This window comes from Globicephala melas, chromosome 5 (assembly GCF_963455315.2).
Source record: "Globicephala melas chromosome 5, mGloMel1.2, whole genome shotgun sequence".
NCBI classification, from domain to species: Eukaryota; Metazoa; Chordata; class Mammalia; order Artiodactyla; family Delphinidae; genus Globicephala; species Globicephala melas.
In genome coordinates this window covers 85259346-85283314 of record NC_083318.1, presented here as the reverse complement: position 1 = coordinate 85283314, position 23969 = coordinate 85259346, and the positions used below count along the sequence as shown (strand labels likewise).

The window sequence follows — 23969 nt, the reverse complement described above, 5'->3', positions numbered from 1 at the left end:
AGATTTTGAAAATCACCAGATTTAAAGAATATTTAATATTATACCAGCATTTAAAACATGTTACATCTGAGGTACATCTTTCAGTAAGTAACATTTCAGGAACCTGTGAAATCATGGTTCAAAACAGTTCTTCTACTGATAAAATGAAAGCCCACAAAGGAGAAACAGAAAGAGCATCAGGACCCTTCAGTTTTATTAACTAAGAAGGGCAAATCAAGGCAGGGAAAGGAAAAGATACACATAAGAGTAAAAGAATAATTTATTACTACATCAGTATAGTATGTAGAATCCAGATCTAAAGTATTTAAAAATATTCTTTAATCCAATCTTAAAATGTCATAGATCTCCAGGTGGTATTAAAAGAGTAAATATAACATATTAAACTAACTAAAGTAATAGATAATACCTGTGTAATCATTAAGGAACAATTAATAATGAAAATAAGCATTATGAAATGTCATCATTGAACTAACTGTAGTTACCCATTAAGCTATAATGCCTTTATTCCTTTAAAAAAGGAATATTGAATAGTAAATGTTTGGAAGTGTTTGAACATATGTAGCTCTTTATTTTAACATAGACAGTAATTGCAAAAATTGGAAATCACTGAAATGTGTGCTGCAGGAAAAAAATGGTTATATTATATTTTGACTTAGTAATGAGATAAACCATTATATATGATGATCAGTTATATAGCACTTACATGTTCCAGGTGCTATACTAAACATTTTTATATTAATTTAAGTATATTATTTTGCAGAATAGCCATATAGGAATACCTTTAGGATAAATATTTAAGGAAACTGAAAAGTAGAAAATTCTTTTTATTTTTTTCTGAGTAGAAATTAAAAATGAAAATGACAGAACCTTGAAGGAACTATAGAAAATAACATGTCAGTAGGTGATTATAGTTTAGTTTTGTTTCTTCTAAATATTGCCTTTAAGTTTTTATAATGAAAACTAGACTTAAAGGTTCTTTTTAAATAACAAGGGGAGTATTTTTACATTTTTAAAAAATGAAGCACACTTTTAAATATATGCTTTTGAGAAACAAAAGGGCAAGATGGAGAACCAGCATAAGCCATTAACTCTTTCTTTCAAACTCAGGTCTAGATAATGAGTAAGAGAGAAAGTAGCAGTGGTAGATTTGTTAAATTCAAACCACAGAAGAATGAACAAATTAACTATGGGAGTTTGTTGTGGAGCTCTCCTAGAAAACAAAAGGGTATTAAGAAATGGGAAATATTGGGACTTCCCTGGTGGTCCAGTGGTTAAGAATCTGCATTCCAATGCAGCAGATGCAGGTTCAATCCCTGGTTGGGGAGCTAAGATCCCACATGCCGTGGGGCAACTAAGCCCATGCGCCACAGCTAGAGAGAAGCCCGCGCATTGCAACAAAGAGCCTGCAGTGAAGGATCCCACATGCTGCAACTAAGACCCAATGCAGCCAAATTAATTAATTAATTAATTAATTAATGTTTTTAGAAAAAAAAGAAATGGAAAATATTAAAGTTAAGTGATGTGGAAGACCAGTCAAAAACCGGAAGAGAGAAAAAACCCAAATAAATCAAAAGGTAGAACTATATGAAAAACTAGACAGTAATTGTTCCAGAGGTAAAAAATCAAAAAAGTGATAGCAACACACTTAAAGGAACCAGAGTTCCTTAGAGAAATGTCTGATTCCAGGCCTGGGACTGAGCTTGGAATATTTATCATACCTGATAGCAGACTATCAAAGACCATTAGGATTGGGTCATAAGGTCTCAGGATCCAACTTGAAGATGCTGTCTCTGGACAAAGATATGAAAACTTGAGTATCAATAAGAATAACTTCATTGGATTGATACACATCAATTATATCTAAATCCATGAATTTGTAAGGCTACTACAAAAAGAAAAAATTCATCACTGTCAGAGAATTCTAGGAAGCCAACTCACTTTGACAAATATGGTAAATAAAGGAAAATAATTAAACATTTATTCTGCTGTTCTCATATAAACTGTACTACTAGGTAATCAAATAATAGATATGGGGAAGTTTATCCTTTTTAGAAATAGTCCAATTAATAAATGAAGAATGAATGTTAGAATGGACTATTACCATTTTACAACACCCAATAAACTATTGGTTCTAGCATCATTGTCTACTAACATCTAAAAAGAACACAACCAGACATTATGTGTCTCCTGATGGAAGAATACAACACTGTCTATGAAGTAGTCTTGCCTTCCCCACCTTCTTTAAAAAAAAACAAAACAAAACCCACACACAACCACCTGAAGTTAAGTCCTTAGATCTAACCACCAATTTACAGGAAATAAAGAATGGCAGACTTTTCAGATGACAACCTGGCGTTGTAATAAGCAAAATCCAGCTGTGTAAAGATTTTTAAAACAGATTTTGCTGCTTGATTTCTTTAATAAATAAGGTGCAAAGAATAAAAAAGACAACCACGTGGAATGTATAGAGATCAGGGTCCTCAACTGTGGCACTATTGACATTTTGGACTCAATAATTCTTTGTTGTAGGGAGGCTATCCTGTGCATTGTAAGAGGTTTAGAAGCAACCCTAGCCTCTACGCACTAGATTCCAGTAGTACCCCTCTAGTTGTGAGAATTACACATGTTCCCAGACATTGCCAATTGTCCCCTGAGGGACAATATCACCCCCAAATTGATAACCACTCAATAGATTGAGTGCTTTAAAAGCTAGATCAAGCACTGACCATATGTGACTCTTACTTGGATCCCAATTCAAACAAATCCTTAAAAGTAAGACATTGAAGAGACAACTGGAAATTTGAATATTGACTGGGCGTTTAACACTAAATATTCATTTATTTTTATGTGTGACAACAGTGTTGTCATGTTTTAAAAAAGGACTTTGGTCTTTCAGTACACATTGAAATATTTACAGATGGTTTATGATGCTGGGCATTTATTTCAAAATAATATGGAATGGGGGAATCAGACTTTGAAAAGAGCAGGGTATCAGGGTTCAATATTTATTTGTGGGAGGTCATCATTCTATTTTTGTGTATTTCAAAAGCATTCTTAGTAAGATGTTTGCAGAAATGGGGAGAGGTGTGCATAGAGAGCCAAACTGAATAGATAAGGAAAAAACATCTATAAATACATGCTTGACTTTCTGGGTAGTGTGTGTGTTCCTTTTTTTAGGCAAATTTTTTTGGATGTAATAAATATATTTCTTTTATTAAATTATAAAAATACCTTTAGAACCACTTTAAGAGTGTTCCATTGAGAGAGTATATTGTAGTGGCTAAGAACATGGATTCTGGAATCAAAGTACCTGAGTTCAAATTCCAGCTCTTCCCATTTACATTGTGACCTTGGAAAGTTACACTTCTCTGTGCCTCATTTTCTTCATCTGTGAAAAGCTATTAAAATAGTACTGTCTCATTGGTAGATGCATATATTAAATGAGTAAAAATGAAGTGCTTAGAACAGTGGCTGGCATGGGGTAAAGTGCTGGATAAGTGCTAGCTGCTCTCATTTTTCTGGTGTTTTAGGCTCATTTTACAAAACTGGTAAGAAGAAAAGGAGAAGGCATATTTCTCTGAGGCAAAATATTCTTGATGGCTGAATCTCAGAATTTGAATCTCAGAGTTTGAAGGCCCTACATTTTGTATTTAGTTGTCAAAAAAATAGGTCATTGCCAGGTGCTATCTATATATAAAATGTAAAATTTACTGTGTTTGAATATGGAAGCCTGTATGACTGAGCACTATATTTACCCTCTTACTTAATGTTGATGCTTGTTTAAATGTATTTTTTTTTTTTGCTTTTTGTTCTCTCTTTGACTCGTCAGTCAGATTGTTACATATACCAAGCATGTAACCTTTAAAGAGGTGTACATAAAACCTAGCTATTTTTCTAGTATAGCTAAGTGATATTCTTTACAATGGTTCTGAATTTTCATAAACTGGTAAATAGTAAGGAAGAACAAAAGAAATGTTTTCCTGTACTAGTTTTCTATTACTGCTTTAACAAATTACCACAAATTTAAACAACTCTCATTTATTATCTCACAGTTACGTAGGTTAGAAATCAGGTGGGCTTGGCTGAGTACTCTGTTTAGAGTATCACTAGGCTGGAATCAAGGTGTTGTGAGATCTGTATTCCTCTCTGAAGGCTTTTAGAATGAGTGTTTCAAATTCATTCAGGTTGTTGGCAGAATTAAGTTTCACGTGGCTGTAGGGCTGAGGTTCCTGTTTCCTCACTGGCTGTTGGCTGGGGTGTCTAGAAATAGTCTATACTCCTTGGCTTATGGCTCTCTTATCTTCAGTGCTAGCAACAGTGAAAGCCCTTTTCATGCTTCAAATTTCTCTGACTTCTCCTCTGCTTCATCTGTCGTCTGCTTCCAGCAGGAAAATTGCCCACTTTCAAGTAAGGTTTATGTAATTAGATTGGGCCCATTTAGGTAATCCAGGATAATCTCACCATCTCGAGGTCTCCTTTGCCATGTGACATAACAAATTCTGGAGATTAGAGCATTGATATCTTTGGAGGGCCATTATTCTGCCTACCACATTTACTTTTAAGTTTCTTTGGAGTGTATTTGTTGTGGTGTTACAATTTGAAATGAGATTTTAATTTTTAATTTTACAGATTTTTTATGTTAACTTTGGTGACCTTTTATGTACCTTACACGAAACACCTTATGTAATAACAACTGGGGATTCATTCTACGTTCCTTCAGGTAAGAATAATTAAAAACCTTTTCTTTTGTATAGTTGAATACTTATATAGTTGCTCATGAGCACCATGAAAATGGAAGCCACAGTGGTCAAAATGAAGCATGATGTGATTGATGCCAAAGAAATTTGGTGCATATTTTCTTTTAATTTTTTTTATTAGATAAGTATATCAGTGTTTCGGTACATGAAAATTGAATGAGTTGCTAATTGCTGAATATAAAAATAGAAGATACGTTGTATCCAGAGTAGAAAGAAAATTATTCCCCTATGTTATCTCAAAGACATTATGTAGTCAAACAGTTTTTAGTTGGTTATTTTAAACATACAGAATAGTGTGCTTCATCAGCTATTGGAGCACAAGTCTTTGGAGATAGGAATTTTAATTTGTTCATTCATTCATTCATTCAACAAATGTGATTGAGAGTCTACCAAGCATTGCTCTAAGGGTGTGGGATACATAAAAAAATCCCTGCCCTCATGGAGCTTACATTCTAATGAAAGGAGACAATAATAATAGCTATATTTATATAGTCCTTTGTATGTGCCAACACTGTTGTGAACACAAACAAATGAATATAACAAAACAGAGTCAGACTCATAGATACAGAGAGCAAACTAGTGGTTACCAGTGGGGAGAGGAGTTACCAGTGGGGAGAGGAAGGGGCAAGATAGGGGAAGAGGAATAGAGGTACAGACTACAAGGTATAAAATACATAAGATACAAGGATGTAATGTATAGCACAGGGAATATAGAAAATATTTTATAATAACTTTAAATGGAGTATAATCTATAAAAATAATTGAATCACTGTTGTATACCTGAAACTAATATAACATTGTAAATCACATATACTTCAATTAAAAAAACACCCCAAAACATGATTGGGTTCAGAGGGAGATTTTTTTTTCCTATCTGCACCCTTGTCTAATTTGTTTTTGCACTCATTATCAAAATGATGTGAAATTTACATTGTTTTAAGCTTTATGTGGATCACAGATGGTCCTTGGATTTTTCAGTTCATGGAATTAAATAAGAGTTATTTGTTGTTACATGATTTTTTTAAAAAATTTGCCTCTATATACTGTAATAGGTCTTAGTGATGACTAAACATTTAATCAAAAGGGAATGATTCCTATGGAAATAATTTTTAATTTTCTTATCACTTTATTTCTAGGTAATTATTACAACATCAGAAATCTCCTGAATGAGGAAAGTGTTCTTCTTTTTACGCAGATAAAAAGTTGAAAGATGAAGCAAAGTTTAAATATGTGTGTATATATATATTTACATACATACATATAAAACACATTGTGTAGTGAGATGTTGTAATTATTTGTAATGTTTTAAAATATTCAGTGTTGTGTACTTGTTTCAATAAACATTTCAAACTTCCATATTTATCTTCTAATTTTTCCACGAATATACACATAGCCTGTAGTGATACCCATATTCATAGTACTTTAATAACATGAAAAGAACACCAAAATCACTGCTCCCAGTGATATACAGGCATACTTTGGAGAGGTTGTGGGTTTGATTCCAGACCACCACAATAAAGTGAATATTGCAATAAAGTGAGTCATGAATTTTTTGATTTCCCAGTGCATATAAAAGTTACGTTTACACTATACTGTCATCTGTTAGGTGTGCAGTAGCTTTATGTCTAAAAATTAATGCATATAACTTCATTTAAGAAATACTTTATTGCTAAAAAATGCTAACCATCATTGATACCTTCAGTGAGTCATAATCTTTTTGCTGGTGGAGGGTCTTGCCTTGAGGTTGATGGCTGCTGACTGATCAGGGTGGAGGTTGCTGAAGGTTGGGGTGGCTGTGGCAATTTAAAAAAAGACAATAGCTTTTTTCTGGTTATTGCGGTGTGAGGCACCATGAGCAGCAAAGTCTCCCGTGCCACCCTGTACGAGGCAGTGCGGAAAGTCCTACACGGGAACCAGTGCAAGCGCCAGAAGGTTTTGGAGATGGTGGAGCTAAAGATCAGCCTGAAGAACTATGACCTCAGAAGGACAAACGCTTCTCAGCACCGTCAGGCTTAAGTCCACTCTCCGCCCCAAGTTCTCCATATGTGTTTCGGGGGACCAGCAGCATTGTGATGAGGCCAAGGCTGTGGATAATCTCCCACATGGGCATTGAGGTGTTGAAGAAACTCAACAAGAATAAGAAACTTGTCAAGAAGATGGCCAAGAAGTATGATGCCTTTTTGGCTCCAGAGTCTGTGATCAAGCAGATCCCATGAATCCTGGGCCCAGGCCTTAATAATGCTGGCAAGTTCCCTTGCTGACCCCCAATGAGAACATGGCGGCCAGAGTTGATGAGGTGAAGTCCATGATCAAGTTCCAGATGAAGGAGGTGTTGTATCTGACAGAGGCTGTTGCCCACATGAAGATGACAGATGATGAGCTTGTGTACAACATCCACTTAGCTGTTAACTTCCTGGTGTCATTGCTCAAGAAGAATTGGCAGAACGTACAGGCTTTGTACATTAAGAGCACCATGGGCAAGCCCCAGCACCTATACTAAGGTACAGCTTAATAAACCATACTGCCACCATTAAAAAAAAAAAAAAAAAAAAGACAATAATGATCAACTGCTGCATCTATTGACTTCCTTTCACAAATGATTTCTCTGTAGCATGCATTGCTGTTTGATAGCATTTTAAGTACAGTAGAACTTCTTTCAAAATTGGAGTCAGCCCTCTCAAACCCTGCTGCTGCTTTATCAACTATAAAATTCTAAATCCTTTGTCATTATTTCAACAGTCTTGTCATTTCTACAGTCATTCCAACATCTTCACCAGGTATAAATTCCATTTCAAGAAACAGCTTTCTTTGTTCATCCTTAAGAAGCAACGCCTGATCTGTTAAAGTTTTCTTAGGGTATTGTAGCAATTGTCACATCTTCAGACTCCACTTCTGATTCTAGTTCTCTTATTATTTCCACACATCTTAAGTTCCTCCACTGTAGTCTTGAACCACTCAAAGTCATCCATTAGGGTTGTAATCAACTTCTTCCAGACTCCTGTGTTCATGTCTATATTTTGACCTCTTCCCACAAATCATGAATGTTCTTAATGGCATCTAGAATGTTGAATCCTTTCCAGAAGGTTTTTGAATTACTTTCCTCAGATCCATCAGAGGAATCACTATCTATGGCAGCTATAGCCTCCTGAACTATATTTCTTAACTAGTAGACTTGAAAGTCAAAATTACTCCTTGATCCATGGGCTTCAGAATGGATGTTGTGTTAGGCGGCATGAAAACAACATTAATCTCATTGTGCATGTCCAGTAGAGCTCTTGGGTGACCAGGTGTGTTGTCAGTGAGCTGTGGTATTTTGAAAGGAATCATTTTTTTCTGAGCAGTAGTTCTCAACAGTGGGCTTAAAATACTCAGAAAACCATGTTGTAAAGAGATGTGCTGTCATCCAGGCTTTGTTGTTCCATTTATATAGAGGGTACAAGAAGAGTAAATTTAGCATAATTCTTAAGGGCCCTAGGATTTTTGGAATGGTAAATGAGCATTGGCTTCAACTTAAAGTCACCAGCTGTCTTGCCCCCTAAAGAGAGTCAGCCTGTCCTCTGAAACTAAAGCTAGACATTGACTTCTGCTCTCTAGGTATGAGTCTTAGATGGCATTTTTCTCAACATAAGTCTCTCTTGTCTACACTGAAAATCTGTTGGCTTAATGTAGCCACCTTCATGAATTAGCTAGATCTTCTGGATAACTTGCTGCAGCTTCTACATCAGTACTTGCTTCACCTTGCACTTTTATGTTATGGAGGCAGTTTCTTTCCTTAAACTTCATGAATCAACCTCTGCTGGCTTCAGACTTCTGCAGCTTCCTTACCTCTCTCAGCCTTCATAGAATTGAAGAGTGTTAGAGCCTTGCTCTGGTTTAGGCTTTGTCTTAAGAGGATGCTGTGGCTGGTTTGATCTTCCGTCCAGAACACTAAAACTTTTTCCATGTCAGTAAGGCTCTTTCACTTTCTTATCATTCATATGTTCACCAGAGTAGCACTTTTAATTGCCTTCAAGAATTTTTCCTTATCTTGGCGCTTGTGAGTTATGCTGTAATGAACATAGGAGTGCAGATATCTCTTCTAGGTACTGATTTCATTTCCTTTGGATATATATGCAAAAGAGGGATTACTGAATTGTATGGTAGTTCTATTTTTAATTTTTTGAGGAACTTCCATACTGTTTTCTATTAAGGCTGTACCACTTTATATTTCCACCAACAGTGTAAAAGAGTTTCCATTTCTTCACATCTTCACTAGCACTTGTTATCTTTTACCCTTTTGATACTAGCCTTTCTAACAGGTTTGAGGTGATAAGCCATTGTGGTTTTGATTTGCATTTCCTTGATGATTAGTGATGATGAGCATCTTTTCATTTACCTGCTGGCCCTTTGTATGTCTTTTTTGGAAAATGATCTCAGTTATATATGAAGTCTAAAATCACATTCATAGAAGCAGAGAATAGAGCAGTGGTTACCAGGGGCGGGGGGGGGGTGGAGAAAATGGGGAGATGGTTGCTCAGAGGGTAGAAAGTTGTAGTTATGTAGAATGAGTAAGTTCTAGAGTCCTAATGTACAACATGATGACTATAGTTAATACTCTAGTGTATACTGGAAATTTGCTAAGAGTAGATTTCAAGTGCTTGCACCACATACAACACACACACACACACGCGGAAAACTGAGGAGATGGGTATGCTAATTAGCTTGACTGTAGTAATCATTCCACTAAGTATATCAAAACATGCTGTACACCAAGCATCCCAGTCTAACTCAGAAATGATGCATGCACAGGGTGGACTTGAGAGAGCATGGCAAAAAGTGAAAGCCAAGGGGGACTTGAGAACTGGCTGCAATGTTGAATATATCTCCCATCTCACACAGAGAACAGTTAGCAGAGGGTAGAAGTCTTATAGACTCAAAGTGTGTGATGTTAACTTCTGTCCAAATCATTAGCTGACTATTAAGCTATTCAGAGACAGAGGCTACCCCTGGGGAGCCAGGATAAAAATTGAAATAAAGAATTTGAAAAAATGAGCAGAGACAGCCAATAGCTCTACATCACAGGCCAATAGATTCCACAGTTTGAGTATGGGCAAGATGATAAAATAAAAAACACTCCTTAGATGTAAAACACAGTCTAGAGTTGCTATAATAAATTACCTAAAATGTCCAGTTTTCAGCCAAAAATTATTAGACATGCAAAGAAATAGAAGAGTGTGAAATGTACTAAGGAAAAAATCAGCAGCTAATGGAAACTGAGTCTGTATGGGCCTAGATGTTAGATTAGCAAAGACCAGCCAGGAATTAATAGACAAGCTCAAAGAATTAAAGGTAAAAATGTTAAAAATGAGTCAACAGAAAAAAATATATATATATATAATCTATAGAGAAATACTATAAAAAATAACCAAATTTGAATTCTAGAGTTAAAAAGTGTGACTGAATTAAAAATAAAAATTATTATATGGACTCAACAGCAAATTTGAGGTAGCAGAGATCATTTATTTGAAGATATATCAATAGAAAGTATACAAAGAATTTTAAAAGATTGAAAAAATGAGCAGAAGAACCCTAAAGACCTGTGATACAATGATAAGCATTCCAACATGTATAAAGGGAGTTGGCAAAGGAGAGGAGAGAAAGAGAAGAGGAGACAAAATTTTTGAACAATACCTCCAAACTTCTGAAAGTTGATTAAAAACATTAACATTTAGATGCAAATAGCTCACCAAATCACTAGTAGGGTAAGTAAAAAGAGCACCATAACTAGAAACAACATAGTCAAAATGATAAAAGACAACTCGTCAAAGGAGCCAGAGAAAATGACTCATCACATAGAAGGGAACAATAATATGTTTAACAATGGACTTCTTATCAGAAATGGTGGAGGATAGAAGATAACAGAATGACACAAAGTGCTGGAACAAAAGAAACTAAACCCAGAATTGTATATCAAGTGGAACATTCATTCAGAAATGAAGTTAAAATGAAAATATTCTCAGGTATAAAAAAAAATTGAATTTGTTGCTAATAGACCTAACCTGTAAGAAACACTGAAGTTCTTAAGGCTGAAAAGAAACACACCCGATGATAAGTTAGATACACAGGGCGGAATGAAGAGTACCAAAGGTATTAAATATAAAAGATTGGTTATATGTTTTCTCTTAATTGAAAAGATAATTCAAAGCAATAATTGTAACACCAACTTGGGATATATAAATACACAGTCAAATATATGCATATTATAATCTACACAACGATAGCACAGATTAAAAGGGGAAAAGAAATGAAGCTACATAGATGCAAAGTTGCTATATTTTTACCAAAATGAAGTTAGCGGTAACCTGACAGAGACTAGGATAAATTTAACATGAATATAGAAATATCTACAGCAGCCATTAAAGTAATAAAAGATACAAATTCAGGAGTTGGTGCGCCATGCAGGCAGCAGTGGCATGGGGCTGAGCCAGGTGTGAGCTGTCTTCTTCGACCTGGACAGCATATTCATCAACATGCCCAGGGTGAGTTGGAAGGGCATGTTGGAGGTGATAAAGCTCTTACAATCAAAATACCATTTCAAAGAAGAGGCTGAAGTCATCTGTGACAAAGTTCAAATTAAACTCAGCAAGGAATGTTTTCATCCTTCTAATACATGCATTACTGACCTCAGGACTTTACACTGGGTGGAAGCAATCCAGGAAACCAAAGGTGGTGCAGCCAATAGGAAACTGACTGAAGGATGTTATTTTCTGTGGAAATCTACATATTTACAGCATATGACACTAGCAGATGTCAAAGCCATGTTTACTGAACTTCAAAAGGATGTCTGCCTACTTTTATTAACAAATGGAGACAGACCCAGAGGGAGATCGAGGCTTGTGCCTGTCTGTCCTATTTTGATGCTAATGTTGTAGATGGAGAGCAGAAAGTGGAGAAACCAGCACCTTCCATATTTTATTACTCCTGTGATCTCCTCGGAGTAGAGCCTGGGGACTGTGTGATGGTTGGTGACACACTAGAAACCGATATTCAAGAAGGCCTCAATGCAGGGCTGAAGGCTGGAAGTCTGGAAAGATAAAAATGGAATGGAGCCATTGAAGTCATCCCCCATGTCACATTATATAGTTTCTTCTGTGCTAGAGTTACCTGCTCTCTTACAAAGTGTAGACTACAAAGTCAGTGTGTCAGCTTAAAGCACAGAAAGGGTTACGCTTATGAATTTTAGGGTCAAATTACAGGGTTTGAACTAAGAAAAGTTAAGGCATTCTGTATACTATGACCCAGTTCTAAGAATAATTATACTTGTCGTGTAATGACCAACCAACCATTGACTGGTATTTATATCTGAAAATCCAGTGTACATTAATACAAGTTGCTTTTAGTAGTGTAATCCAGAAAACTTGAAGTATATTTGTTAATCTGTGGCTTGAAATTTTTTTAAAAAAGTTATGTTATTAATCTTTTAGCATCTTGGATCTATGAAGATACTAAGGAGGATAACATATATGGATGCACAAATGTAGATTTTATGTTTTGGCTTAAAAAGATATTTTTTAAAAATAGGTGTTCTAAAATATGTATAATAGAGATTTATTAGAGCAGTTGGACCTGGTTAATATGAAGTACCAAGTCACATGCAAATCAAAGCATATTTCATAGTGAAATTATTTTTGTATTTTCTGTTTTTAAAACATGTACCATATTTTTGCCTACTTCGAATGTATACTTATGAATTTAATTTTTCTGCATTACCTTTGGGGTAGTGTAATTTTCCTATGGTGTGTACATGACCAATAAATTCCTCCAGTAAAAATCAGCATATGGTGCTCCTTTTCCATTACATTTTTCCAGAGTGAGCTTATAGGTTCCTGTTAGTCTTTACCTTTTATGGAAGTACTGTTACTATCTTTTCCCAGGTACACAAGCGGTTTGAGGGACTAGTCTGTCTTGCTGTGGATGAGTACAAGCCACATGGCACCAGAAGTCATTTTCCTTCTGTGGCCACATCAGAGGGGAATTGCCTTGGTGAGGCCTAATCATGCTTCACCCCGTCTGTTGCCTACTGACTGAATAGTTTCACCCATATGATGAAAACCAATAGAAAATTAGGTTTTGCTATGAACCATTTCTAGAGTGCCTTTTAATACTTGACTGGCTCTTTTTGGTGTTACCATCTGCCTTAAATCTGTTTTTCAAATTTTGGGAACTATGTGATTGTTTCACAAATTTCTATATCCATTTCAGGGTTTGCTTTGAGCTTACTAATTAATGACTCCATAGTGAGGCATCTTGCAACTAGAAAAATTTCTCAAGAACATTAGCTAGAAAGTCTCATGATATCACCAACCAAACTTAGAGTACTATGGTTAATTAAAGAAAAAAGAAATAATGTTTGGATTGTTTTTTGGTAGGGTTTTTGTTTTTTTTAACTGTTGTACGGGAAACTACTAATGTAAAATGTTAGATTGTTGAGATAGCTATGGTTCCTTCAAGTATCCTACCAAGAACAGGATTCTCTGCCATTGTGCATATGCCTTTTGTGCTTACTTCTCATTCTTAATTTTTAAAAATGTGATTGTGCCTTTGACTGTCTAGGGTGTTGTCGCTCTGAAGCTGAATGTGTGTGAACAGGGAATGTTTGTGTATAGCTCTACTAGGTGCAGTGCCCATGTGATCTCAATTATATTGTAGCTGTTTTTAAAATTGTTAAGTCAGAGAATCTTGCAGAAAAATAGTTTTGTGCATGATTTCTCTAGTGGACTGATGTGTGATGCTGAGGGCTTGTCCTTTCAGCTCTCCCACAGGACAGGTCTAGGCATGGCATATTCATTATGCTCCCTGAGAAGGTTCATTGCTCCAAGATAATAGGAGCAGATCTCAACACAAGAACACCTAGGATGTTAAGTGAGCAGTTCTTCAGCAAAAGTGATCTGGGGAGGAATGAAAGAATTGAGTTTCCTTGTCTTCAGTTTGTATTCTAGACAGTGCAGTAATGCAATATTACATTCCATTTGCACCGTTTCTTAGTGAAGAACTTTGTGGTTTTCTGCCGTCTGAGTGGGTTGTCACAGAAGATATTAAGAAACCTTGGACTAGACCTACTATTTATTTTTTTTAGAATAATATTTCTTAAAATTAAAAAAAATGATGTAACAGGAAAAAAAAGGTACAAATTCAGAATATTTAAAATGGTACACTAAAAAGATTGTCTAACCCAAAATAAGGCAGGGAAGAATAAAGGAATAACAACAAAACCCCATGAGACATATAGAAAAGAAAAAGGAAAATGGGAGATATGAATCCAATCTTACCAATAGTTACATTAAATGTGACTGGATTAAACACTCCAATCAAAAGGCAATGATTGTTAGACTGGATTTTTAAAATTCAAGATCCAAGTATGTATAATAGCCATTTTTAATTCAAAGACACAATAGGTTGAATGTAACATGACAGAAAAAGATCTACTGGTGTACCATGTTTTTTTGCACTTCACTTTACTGTGCTTTGCATGTTACATTTTTTTACACATTGAAGGTTCGTGACAACCTTTTGTTGAGTAAGTCTATCAGCATTATTGTCCCAACAGGTTTGTTTTTAAACTAAGGTATGTACATTTTTAAAAAACATAATGCTATTTATTGCACACTTAATATACTATAGCATGGTGAAAACATGACTTTTATATGCACTGGGAAACCAAAAATTTCATGTGACTTACATTCTCGCTTTCTTGTAAATTTGCTTCATTGTGGTGGTCTGGAACTGAACCTACCATATCTCTGAGGTATGCCTGTACCAGACAAACAGTAAATAAAGGACAGCTTAAGTGGCTATAGTAATATCAGAGAAATAGACATTAATATGAAAATATTACAAAGTGATATTTCATAATGATAAAAGGGTCAATACAGCAATAAAATATAACAACAGTAAATGAATATGAACCTAACAATACAGTCTCAAAATACATGAAGTCAAAATTGGCAGATTTAAAAAAGAAATAGGTATTCAACAGAATGAGTTATCAATATTTCTATCAATAATGGAAAGAAAAACTACACAGAAAATCAGTAAGAATATAGAAGACAAACAATACAGTCAACCAGCTCTTTCTTTAGATATAGAATATTCTACCCAACAACAGACAACATATTTGTTTCTAATACACATACAGAATATTCTACCCAACAACAGACAACATATTTGTTTCTAATACACATGGAACATTCTCCAAGATCATACTGTGGATTATCAAACAATCTAGATAAATGTTAAAGTATTGAAGTGTACAAAGTGTCCACATCAGGGGATGACAAATAACACCTACAGGCTGAATCCAGCTCACTGCATTTTGTATATAAAGTTTTACTGAAACATAACCACACTTATTCATTTACCTATTGTCTATGGCTGCTTTCATGTTTCAACAGCAGAACTGAGAAATTGCAATAGGAACCACATGGCTATCAAAGGCTAAAATTGTGGAAAAACTTAGCAAATCTCTGAATTAGTAATCAACACAGAGAAACAAATTTGGGGAACTCTCAAATAGTTGGAGTTTATGAGACACTTCAAAATAACCAATGGGTTATTTAAGACATTAGAAAATGGCTTAAATTAGGCAAAAACAAAAATGGCTTATTAAGGTGCAGCTTTAAATGGTTGAATTAGAAAGGAAGAAATTTTACAATAATCTAAGCATCCAGCTTAAGAAGCTAGATAAAGAAGAGCAAATAACACCAAAGTATGCAGAACAGAGTAAATTATAAAGACCAGATCAAAAATCAGTGAAATATTAGAAACAAAAAGACAATAGAGAAAAATAAGTGAAACCAAAAGTTAATCATTTTGAAAGAACAACAAAACTGATAAAAGCTTAGCAAGAATGAACAAGAAAAATTATTATATAGCATAATTTGTGCTCCAGATACTGTACTAAACATTTTTGTATTAACTTAAGCATGTTTTATGTCAAATCTCAAGAAAATTGTTGAAGGAGAAAATATTATAAACTTTATGCAAATCAAGTTGAACATTTAGATATAGGCAAATTCAAAACTAAATTTATCAAAACTAAAGAGATAAGAAATCTGAATACTGTGATACTTATTAAAGAAGTTAAAACCATAATTAAAAATCTTCCCATAAAGCAAACTCCAGGCCTGGATGATGTTACTGGTATGTCTTTCTACCATTTGAGAAGGAAGTACTATCAATCTTTTATAAACTCTTCCAGAGATTACCAGAAGAACGGATAGTTTTGAATTCATTTTATAAGGCCTGTATACCTTGATACCACCACTTGACAATGTTGTAATAAAAAAAGAAAACCACAGATAAATATTCCCTCAGGGACCTAGATACACAAAAAATCCTTAAAATATCAAGAGATTGAATACAGCAATATATAAATAGAATAGTACATCATGACAAAGTGGGCTTTATTCCAGAAATGCAAGGGAGATCAAAATTTGAAAAAAATGTACTTCACCAAATGGTGAATTATAAGTGAGAAAACCATATGATCATTTTAATAGACACAGATAAATAGATTCTTGATTTTAAAAAGAGAACTCAGCAAACTAGAAATGCAAAGAACTTACTCAGTCTAATAAAGGAATTTTTTTTTAAATTTACAGTCAACATTGTACTTTAAGGTGAAATGAATGCCATTAACGTTGGCCACAAGGCAGGATGGCTATTCTTACTGTTTCTATTCAATACTTTGCTGGATATCCTAGCCAGTACAGTAAGTCAAGAAAAAGAAATATAAAGCATAAAGATTGAAAGGAAAAGTCGAAATGTCTGTATTCACAGGTGTGATGGTATATATAGAATACATTCATAGAAAATCTTAAGCAATCTTAAAAAAAAGTGATAACTAGTGAATTTAGCAAGGTCATAGAATAAAAGTTAAATATATAAAAATCACTTGTACTTCTAGATATCAGCAAAAAAAAACCTTGAAAAATGAAATTAGAGAAATAATATAATTTACCATAGCATCAAAAAACATGCAGTGCTTACCAATAAATTTAACAAAAGATGAACAACATCTCTATTTTGAAATTATAAAATAAGACCAAGAGAAATATAAGACCTAAATAAATGAAGAGATATATCATGTTCACTGAAGTGTACATAATGCTGGTTTAGGTGAGAATTCTTCCTAAATTGACCTAAAGATCAATGCAATCCCAATCAACATCCCAGCAGGCTATTTATATAGTAGATATTGAGAAGCTAATTCTAAAATTTTTATGCAAATTCAAAGAACCTACAATACAATTGGCAAAACAGTCTTGAAAATCTTGAACAAAATTAGAAGACTCACAGAGTCTTTTTAATAAAGACAACTGGATGTCCATATAGGATAAAAATTGATCTTGACCCCAACCTGACACTATACAAAAGAAACTAATTCGAGATGGATCATATAACATAAAACAAAAGAGCTAAACATAAAATAAAGCTTATCTTCATAAACAGATATTTCAAACCTACTTGGAATGGCTAAAATTAAAGACTGATAACACCAAATGTCAACAAGGGTGTGAAGCAAATGCAATTCACATAATTTGCTGGTGGGAGTGTAAAATGATAAAATGACTTTGGAAAAGTGTTTGGCAGTTTATCATAACATTAACCATATACTTTAACCTAGCGATTCCATCATTGGTATCAACCCAAGAGAAATAAAAGCATATGTCCATTTATAAACTTGACAAGAGTATTCATAGCAGCTATTCATAATAGCTCAAAACAGAAAACAACCCAAATGTCCATCCAGAGGGCAATAAAGTGATATATTCATATGGAATACCACTCAACAATAAAACATGAATGAACAACTGATAGACATACCATGGTGCATGAATATTAGCCATTGTGCTGAGTGAAAGATTTTATGAGTCCATATGTATAAAGTTCTAGAACAAATAAAACCTATCTACAGCGATAAATAGAATAGTGGCCCAAGGGATGGAAGTGGGGATGATAGGAAAAGACTTGAACAGAATAGGAGTGACAAAAATTCTGTGGGTTACTTAGGTGTAAGATGTACTTGTCCAAAACTCATTGAACTGTACTTATGCATTTGACTGTAAATTATATCAATAAAATAAATGCTTCACTTAAAAAAATATCAAGCCATTGCAGATGACTGAGCAAAATTCTGGCCAGTCTAAGTAAAGATGGAAATACATCCAGTCATATAACTCTTAACTTGGGAAAGTAAGTATACCAGTTTCTCTAATGATTAAAAAATTTATTCATATACCAAGCTCTATAACTTCTTTTGGAGACATTGAGGAATATAGTGGAAAATGGCCTAGGAAGTTTCACATGAAAAGTAATACATTTGCATTGATTTTTAAAATAAGAGCAAAATTTAAAGCACACTGTTGAATTATAATTCTGACAAATGGAATGAAAATTTTCTGGTTCATATGAGGATATTTAAAATAACTTCAGGAATAGCTGCCAGCAGTTCGTTTCTGATATTTAACTATTTTCTCCCCTAAAACTCTTTAGTGTTCTACATATTTTTAGTACATCTGGTAACATTAAGAAGAAAGCCTTAGTTATTCTCTAATGATCGTTCACACTGACTCTCCTTTTAAGAATGATGGGTTCTAAGCAGAAGCATTACTGTGAAACCTACAGGTTTCAGAGAGGGCATGGCCCTGCCTACACTTTGACTTCAGACTGTTAGCCTCCAGAATTGTGAGACAATACATTTTTCTTGTTTTAAGCCACTTAGTTTGTACTATTTTGTTACCATAGCCCAAGGAAAGTAATATAGATGTACCTTTTACCGTAGTTCTCTGTTGAATTATTTTGATTAATGACTCTAATATTTAGAAAAGATTTTTTAATGAATGGACATATTAATCAGATCTCTTCTGACAAAGAGATGTCCTATACAGTATATACAATAGAATATTACTCAGTCTTTAAAAAGAAGATGCTGCCATTTGTGATAATATAGGTGAACCTGGACTATGTTATGCTAAGTAAAATAAGCCAGGCACAGAAAGGCCTCACAGAACTTTGCTCTGCACATTTGCAGCCAGTTACTCATCCAAACTCTGGGTCTGTGATGGCTAATACAATAGCCAGAAACCACATGCTGTAGACATTTAAATTTAAACAAAATAAAATATTTAGTTCCTTAGTTGTACTTGCCACATTACAGTGGCTCAATAGCCACACAGTGCTGGTGGCTACCATAATGGACAGCACAGATATATGTATTTCCATCATTGCAGAAAGTTCTATTGCACAGCATTGCTCTTGGGTACCCCATGCATATTTCTGGAGCTCTGTTTTCAATACAGGTTTCTCTTCTCTGATATCCTGCTCCACAATTCCAGCTGTCTCAACAGCCCCAAATTATAATCTGTTTTTTCTGCCCAGCGAGACTTCTGCTCTGTTTGAACTCTATCCTGTATCCAGTTTTGAAAAGCACATAAAACTAGGTGACTTTGGAGCTAACCTTATGCCTTTCAAGAATCACAGCCCTGCACTATTCTCCAAGGCCCGCACATAGTTACTTTTTATATTTCGCTAGTTTATAGTTGGTGAGGGAGAGCAAATTCAATAGACATCCATCATGGCAATCACCACAAAAGTTTCATGATGCTTGTAATAGTTCATTTTAATTGTCAAGTAGTATTCCAAGTTTTATCCATTTACTTGATGAATGGATGTACCTTTCATCCAGTTTCCCTCAATGGTTACATATTATGTAACTATAGTACAATGCCCAAAATAGGAAATTTGCCTGGGTATAATGTGTATGTGTGTGGTTGCATGTCATTTTATCATGTGTAAATTTGTGTAAGCACCACTGCAGTCAAGATATAGAACTATCACCACAAAGCTTTCCTGCATGCTGCCTCTTTATAATCACATAGATTCCCCTTCCCTTCACTCCCCTAATCTTAACCTCCTGCACTACTTTATTCTCCATCTCTACAATTTTGTCACTTAGAGACCGTTATATCAATGGAATCATATAGTATATGACCTTTGGCTTTTTCTTACTTAGCATAATGCCCTTGAAATCCATTCAAGTTGTGTATATCATTAGCTCATTTCTTTTTATTGCTTAGTAGTATTCCTTGGTATGGATGTACCACAAATAAAGATAATATGAACATTGTGTATAGGTTGTTCTGTAAATGTAGGTTTTCATTTCTTTGGGGTAAATGCACAGAAGTACATATGGTATTTCTACCACGTCAATCTGCTAAACTGTTTTCTAGATTGGTTTACTGTTTTACATTCTCACAATCAACATATGAAATATCCATTTCTTCGCATCCTTACCAGCATTTGCTATTGTCAGGTTTTTTTCAGTTCTTCTAATAGATAAGTGGGGATATCTCATCATAATCTTTATTTGCATTTCACTAGTGTTGTTGAAAATCTTTTCATATGTTATTTGCCACCCATGTATCCTTTTCAGTGAAATGTCTTTTCTTGTCTTTTGACCATTTTCTATTTGGATTTTTTTAAATGTTGAATTTTGATTATTTAAAAAATATATCCACCTAAAACTAATACAATGTTGTATGTCAATTATATCTCAATAAAACTGGAAAAGAATAAAAAATTTATTTTGGATATGAATCATTTTTGGATATATGGTTTGCAAATATTTTCTCCTAGTCTCTGGCATGCTTTTTCATCATCTAACAGGGTCTTTTGAAGAGCACGGTTTTAAATCTTGATAAAGTCTGATTTATGGATTTTTTTCTTTATAGATCATGCTTTCAGTGTCTAGCAAACTATTTTATTTTTTAAGGTATACAACATGATAATTTAATATAAGCATTGTGAAATGATTACCACAATTAAGTTAATTAACACATCCATTACCTCACACAGTTAATATTTTGCGTGTATGTGGTGAGAACACTTAAGATCTACTCTCTTAGCAAATTTCAAGTATACAATACCATATTATTAGCTATAATCACCATGCTATACATTAGATCCCCAGAATTTACTCATCTTATTACTGACAGTTTGTAACACTTTGACCATCATCTCCCTCTTTACCCCACCCCCAGCTCCTGGCAACCACCATTCTATAGTTCTATGAATTTAACTTTTTTTTTTTTTTAAAGATTTAACATGTAACTGAGATCATACAGTATTTGTCTTTCTGTGTCTGGTTTATTTCTCTTAGCATAATGTCCCCAAGTTTCATTCATGTTGTTGCAGATAGCAGGATTTTATTCTTTTTTATGGCTGAATAATATTCATATATATATACACATATATATATATACATATATATATATACACACACACATATATATATTTATTTCTCAATTTATAATTTTTTTGTCCATTAATCCAGCAAGGATCCTTAGGTTCTTATCCTGGTTATTGGGAAATATGCTGCAAAGACCATCGGAATGCAGATTTCACTTTGAGATCCTGATTTCATTTCCTTTGGATATATACTCAGAAGAGGGATTGCTGGATCATATGGTAATTCTATTTTTAATTATTTGAACGCTCCATTCTGTTTTCCATAAAGGCAGTACCTCTTCGCATTCCTGCCAACAGTGCACAAGGATTGCCTTTTCTCCACACCCTTGCCAACACTTGTTACCTTTTATCATTTTGATAATAGCTCTCCTAACAGATGTGAGGTAATAACTCATTGTGGTTTTGATTTGCATTTCCCAGATGATTAGTGATGTTGAAAACATTTTCATATATCTGTTGGCCATTTGTATGTCCTCTTTGGAAAGATGTCCATTGTGGTGCTTTGCCCATTTTTTAATTGGGTTATTTTAAATTTTCTTTTCTTTTTGTTTTGCTATTGAATTGTATGAGTGCTTTATATATTTTGGACATAAATCTCTTTTCAAGTATAAGATTTATTTTTTCCCTTTCCATAGGTTACCTTTTTATTTTGTTGAATTTTTCCTCTATGGTACAGAAGCTTTTTAGGTTGGTGTAATCACGCTTAATTATTTTTGCTTTTTCCCTGTGCTTTTGCTGTCAAATCCAAAAAAATCATTACTAAAACCAATGTCAAGGAGCTTTTCCCCTATGTTTCTTCTAAAAGTTTAGAGTTTCAGGTCTTACACTTAAGTCTTTAATTCATTATGAATTAATGTTTGTGTATGATGTAAGATAAGGTTCCAACTTCATTCTTCTGCATATGGATATCCAGCTTTCCCAACACCCTTTATTGGACAGACTACTTTTTTCCCATTGTGCATTTTTGGGGTCCTTGTTAAAGATTAGTTTAGTGTATATGCATGGCTCTCTATTCTGTTGTATTGGATTATGTGTCTATTTTATGCCAATACCATACTCTTTTGATTAGTATAGCTTTGTAAGACAGTTTAAAATCAGGAAGTATGATGCCTCCAGATTTGATCATCTTTTTCCAGATTGTTTTGGGTACTTGGGGACTTTTGTGGTTTCATATGAATTTTAGTGTTTTTTCTATTTCTGTGAAAAATGCCATTGATATTTTGAGAGGGATTTCATTGTATCTGTCGATAGCTTTGGGTAGTATGGACATCTTAACAATATTAATTCCTCCAATCCATGAACAAGGGATATCTTTCCATTTATTTGTGTCTTCCTCAATTTCTTTAGTCCTGTGGCTGAGAAAGGCTGAAGCTGAGTTACAGGGCTGTTTCAGGATTTTCAGTTGAACCAGTGTTGGAGGACCTGCCTTGGGGCATTGATACTCTTGTCTCCCACTTGGTTCCTAGGCAGGACCATGGCTAATAGGCGCTGGAGCCTGGTCACTGACTGTTTCAGTGTCCACTTGCTTCAGGGTCCACAGCCGGGACCAAGATTGGTGGGCCTCTTATCGTGGGCATGGGTTGGTGTCAGGAACAAGTCCAAACAGGGCTGTAGCTGGGTCTGCAGGGGGCAGGGCAGTTTTGCCTGTAGCCAGGACCATGGTGAGCAAGTCTACTACCTGGACCTGGATGTGACTTCGCAAGACAGCCGTCTTTGGTCTTGGATTCCATTGGGGTTTCATAGTCTCCTACCCAGATCTCAAAGCTCCCACAAAGCCACTTATTTTTTCCTATGGATGGCTGCCAAAATATTGTTGCTGAGAGAGACTATGAATGGGGACTTCCTATTTTATCACACTGTATGCTAATGTCACGCCTCACACAAACTCTTGACCAATCCTTAGCTCCGAAAGATTTTCTCCTATGTTATCTTCTAAAAGTTTTATAGTTTTACATTTTATGTTTAAGGTTTAGGTCAAAATTCATTTTTTTGACTGTAGATATCCAGTTGCTCCAACACCATTTTTGAAAGGGCTATCCTTCTTCCATTGGATTGCTTTTGCACCTTTGTCAAAGATCAGTTCAGCATATTTGTATGGATCTGGGTTCTGTATTCTGTGTCATTGATCCATTGTATCTACCCCTCTGTTAATACCACATGGTCTTTGTTAATATATCTACATAATAAGTCTTGAAATCAGATAGAGTGGCTCTTCCCATTTTGTTCTTCTTTCTCAGAATGATTTTAGCTATTCTAGTTCCTTTGCCTTTTCATATATATATTTGGAATAAAAGTGTCTATATCAACAAATAATTTTTCTGAGATTTTGATACCAATTGTATTAAACCTTACATCGTTTTGGGGAAATATGACCTCTTTACTATGTTGAGTCTTTCAGTCCATGAACACTGTATCTCCATCTATTTAGATGTTTTTTATTTATTTTATTAGCATTGTGTATGTTCAGCATACAAGTCATGTACATGTTGTGTTAGATTTTCATGTAAGCATTTCATTTTTTTGAGCAACTGGTAATGATGTTATTTTTTACATGTGTTCTGTTCTTTATTTCTTCAACATTTAGCTGTTTCTTCTCTTTAAGAGAATTTTACATTAGTAAAAGTATCACCTCTCTGATGTTAGAGTATGTTCTAGCAATTCTTACACATAATTTTTATGATATGAACCAAATTAATGAAAATAAATAGCTTCAAGAAATTCCAGGATTGTAAACTGAAACTGCTGAGTAGGAGTAAATGAAGTAGTCTAGAAACAACTTTATTGAAGGAAATCAGAAACTTTATAACAAGGAGAGTATAGGCAGACTTTTTCTGTAAAGGGTCAGATGGTAAATATTTTAGGCTTTGTGGGGCACACACAGTCTCTGTCACTTCTCCTCCCCTCCCCCAGCCTCTCTCCATCCCT

The 23969-nt window shown here is 34.6% G+C and overlaps 1 protein-coding gene and 2 pseudogenes across 2 annotated transcripts in view; all 3 read left to right on the top strand.

Annotated features, from left to right (window-relative positions):
• Positions 1 to 6111, top strand: part of CENPC (centromere protein C) — a 91361-nt gene extending 85250 nt beyond the window's left edge. For both annotated transcript variants that reach the window (XM_030880676.3, XM_030880674.3), the window contains exons 18-19: positions 4630 to 4720; positions 5894 to 6111. In XM_030880676.3, coding sequence (XP_030736536.2) covers positions 4630 to 4720; positions 5894 to 5964 — 162 coding nt within the window. In that variant the 3' untranslated portion in view covers positions 5965 to 6111. The remainder of the gene's footprint in view (positions 1 to 4629; positions 4721 to 5893) is intronic.
• A 497-nt stretch (positions 6112 to 6608) lies between these two features.
• LOC115865683 (large ribosomal subunit protein uL1 pseudogene) lies at positions 6609 to 7257 on the top strand (annotated as a pseudogene).
• Positions 7258 to 9282: 2025 nt separating this feature from the next.
• Positions 9283 to 12447, top strand: LOC115865743 (N-acylneuraminate-9-phosphatase pseudogene; annotated as a pseudogene).
• Positions 12448 to 23969: the final 11522 nt, after the last annotated feature.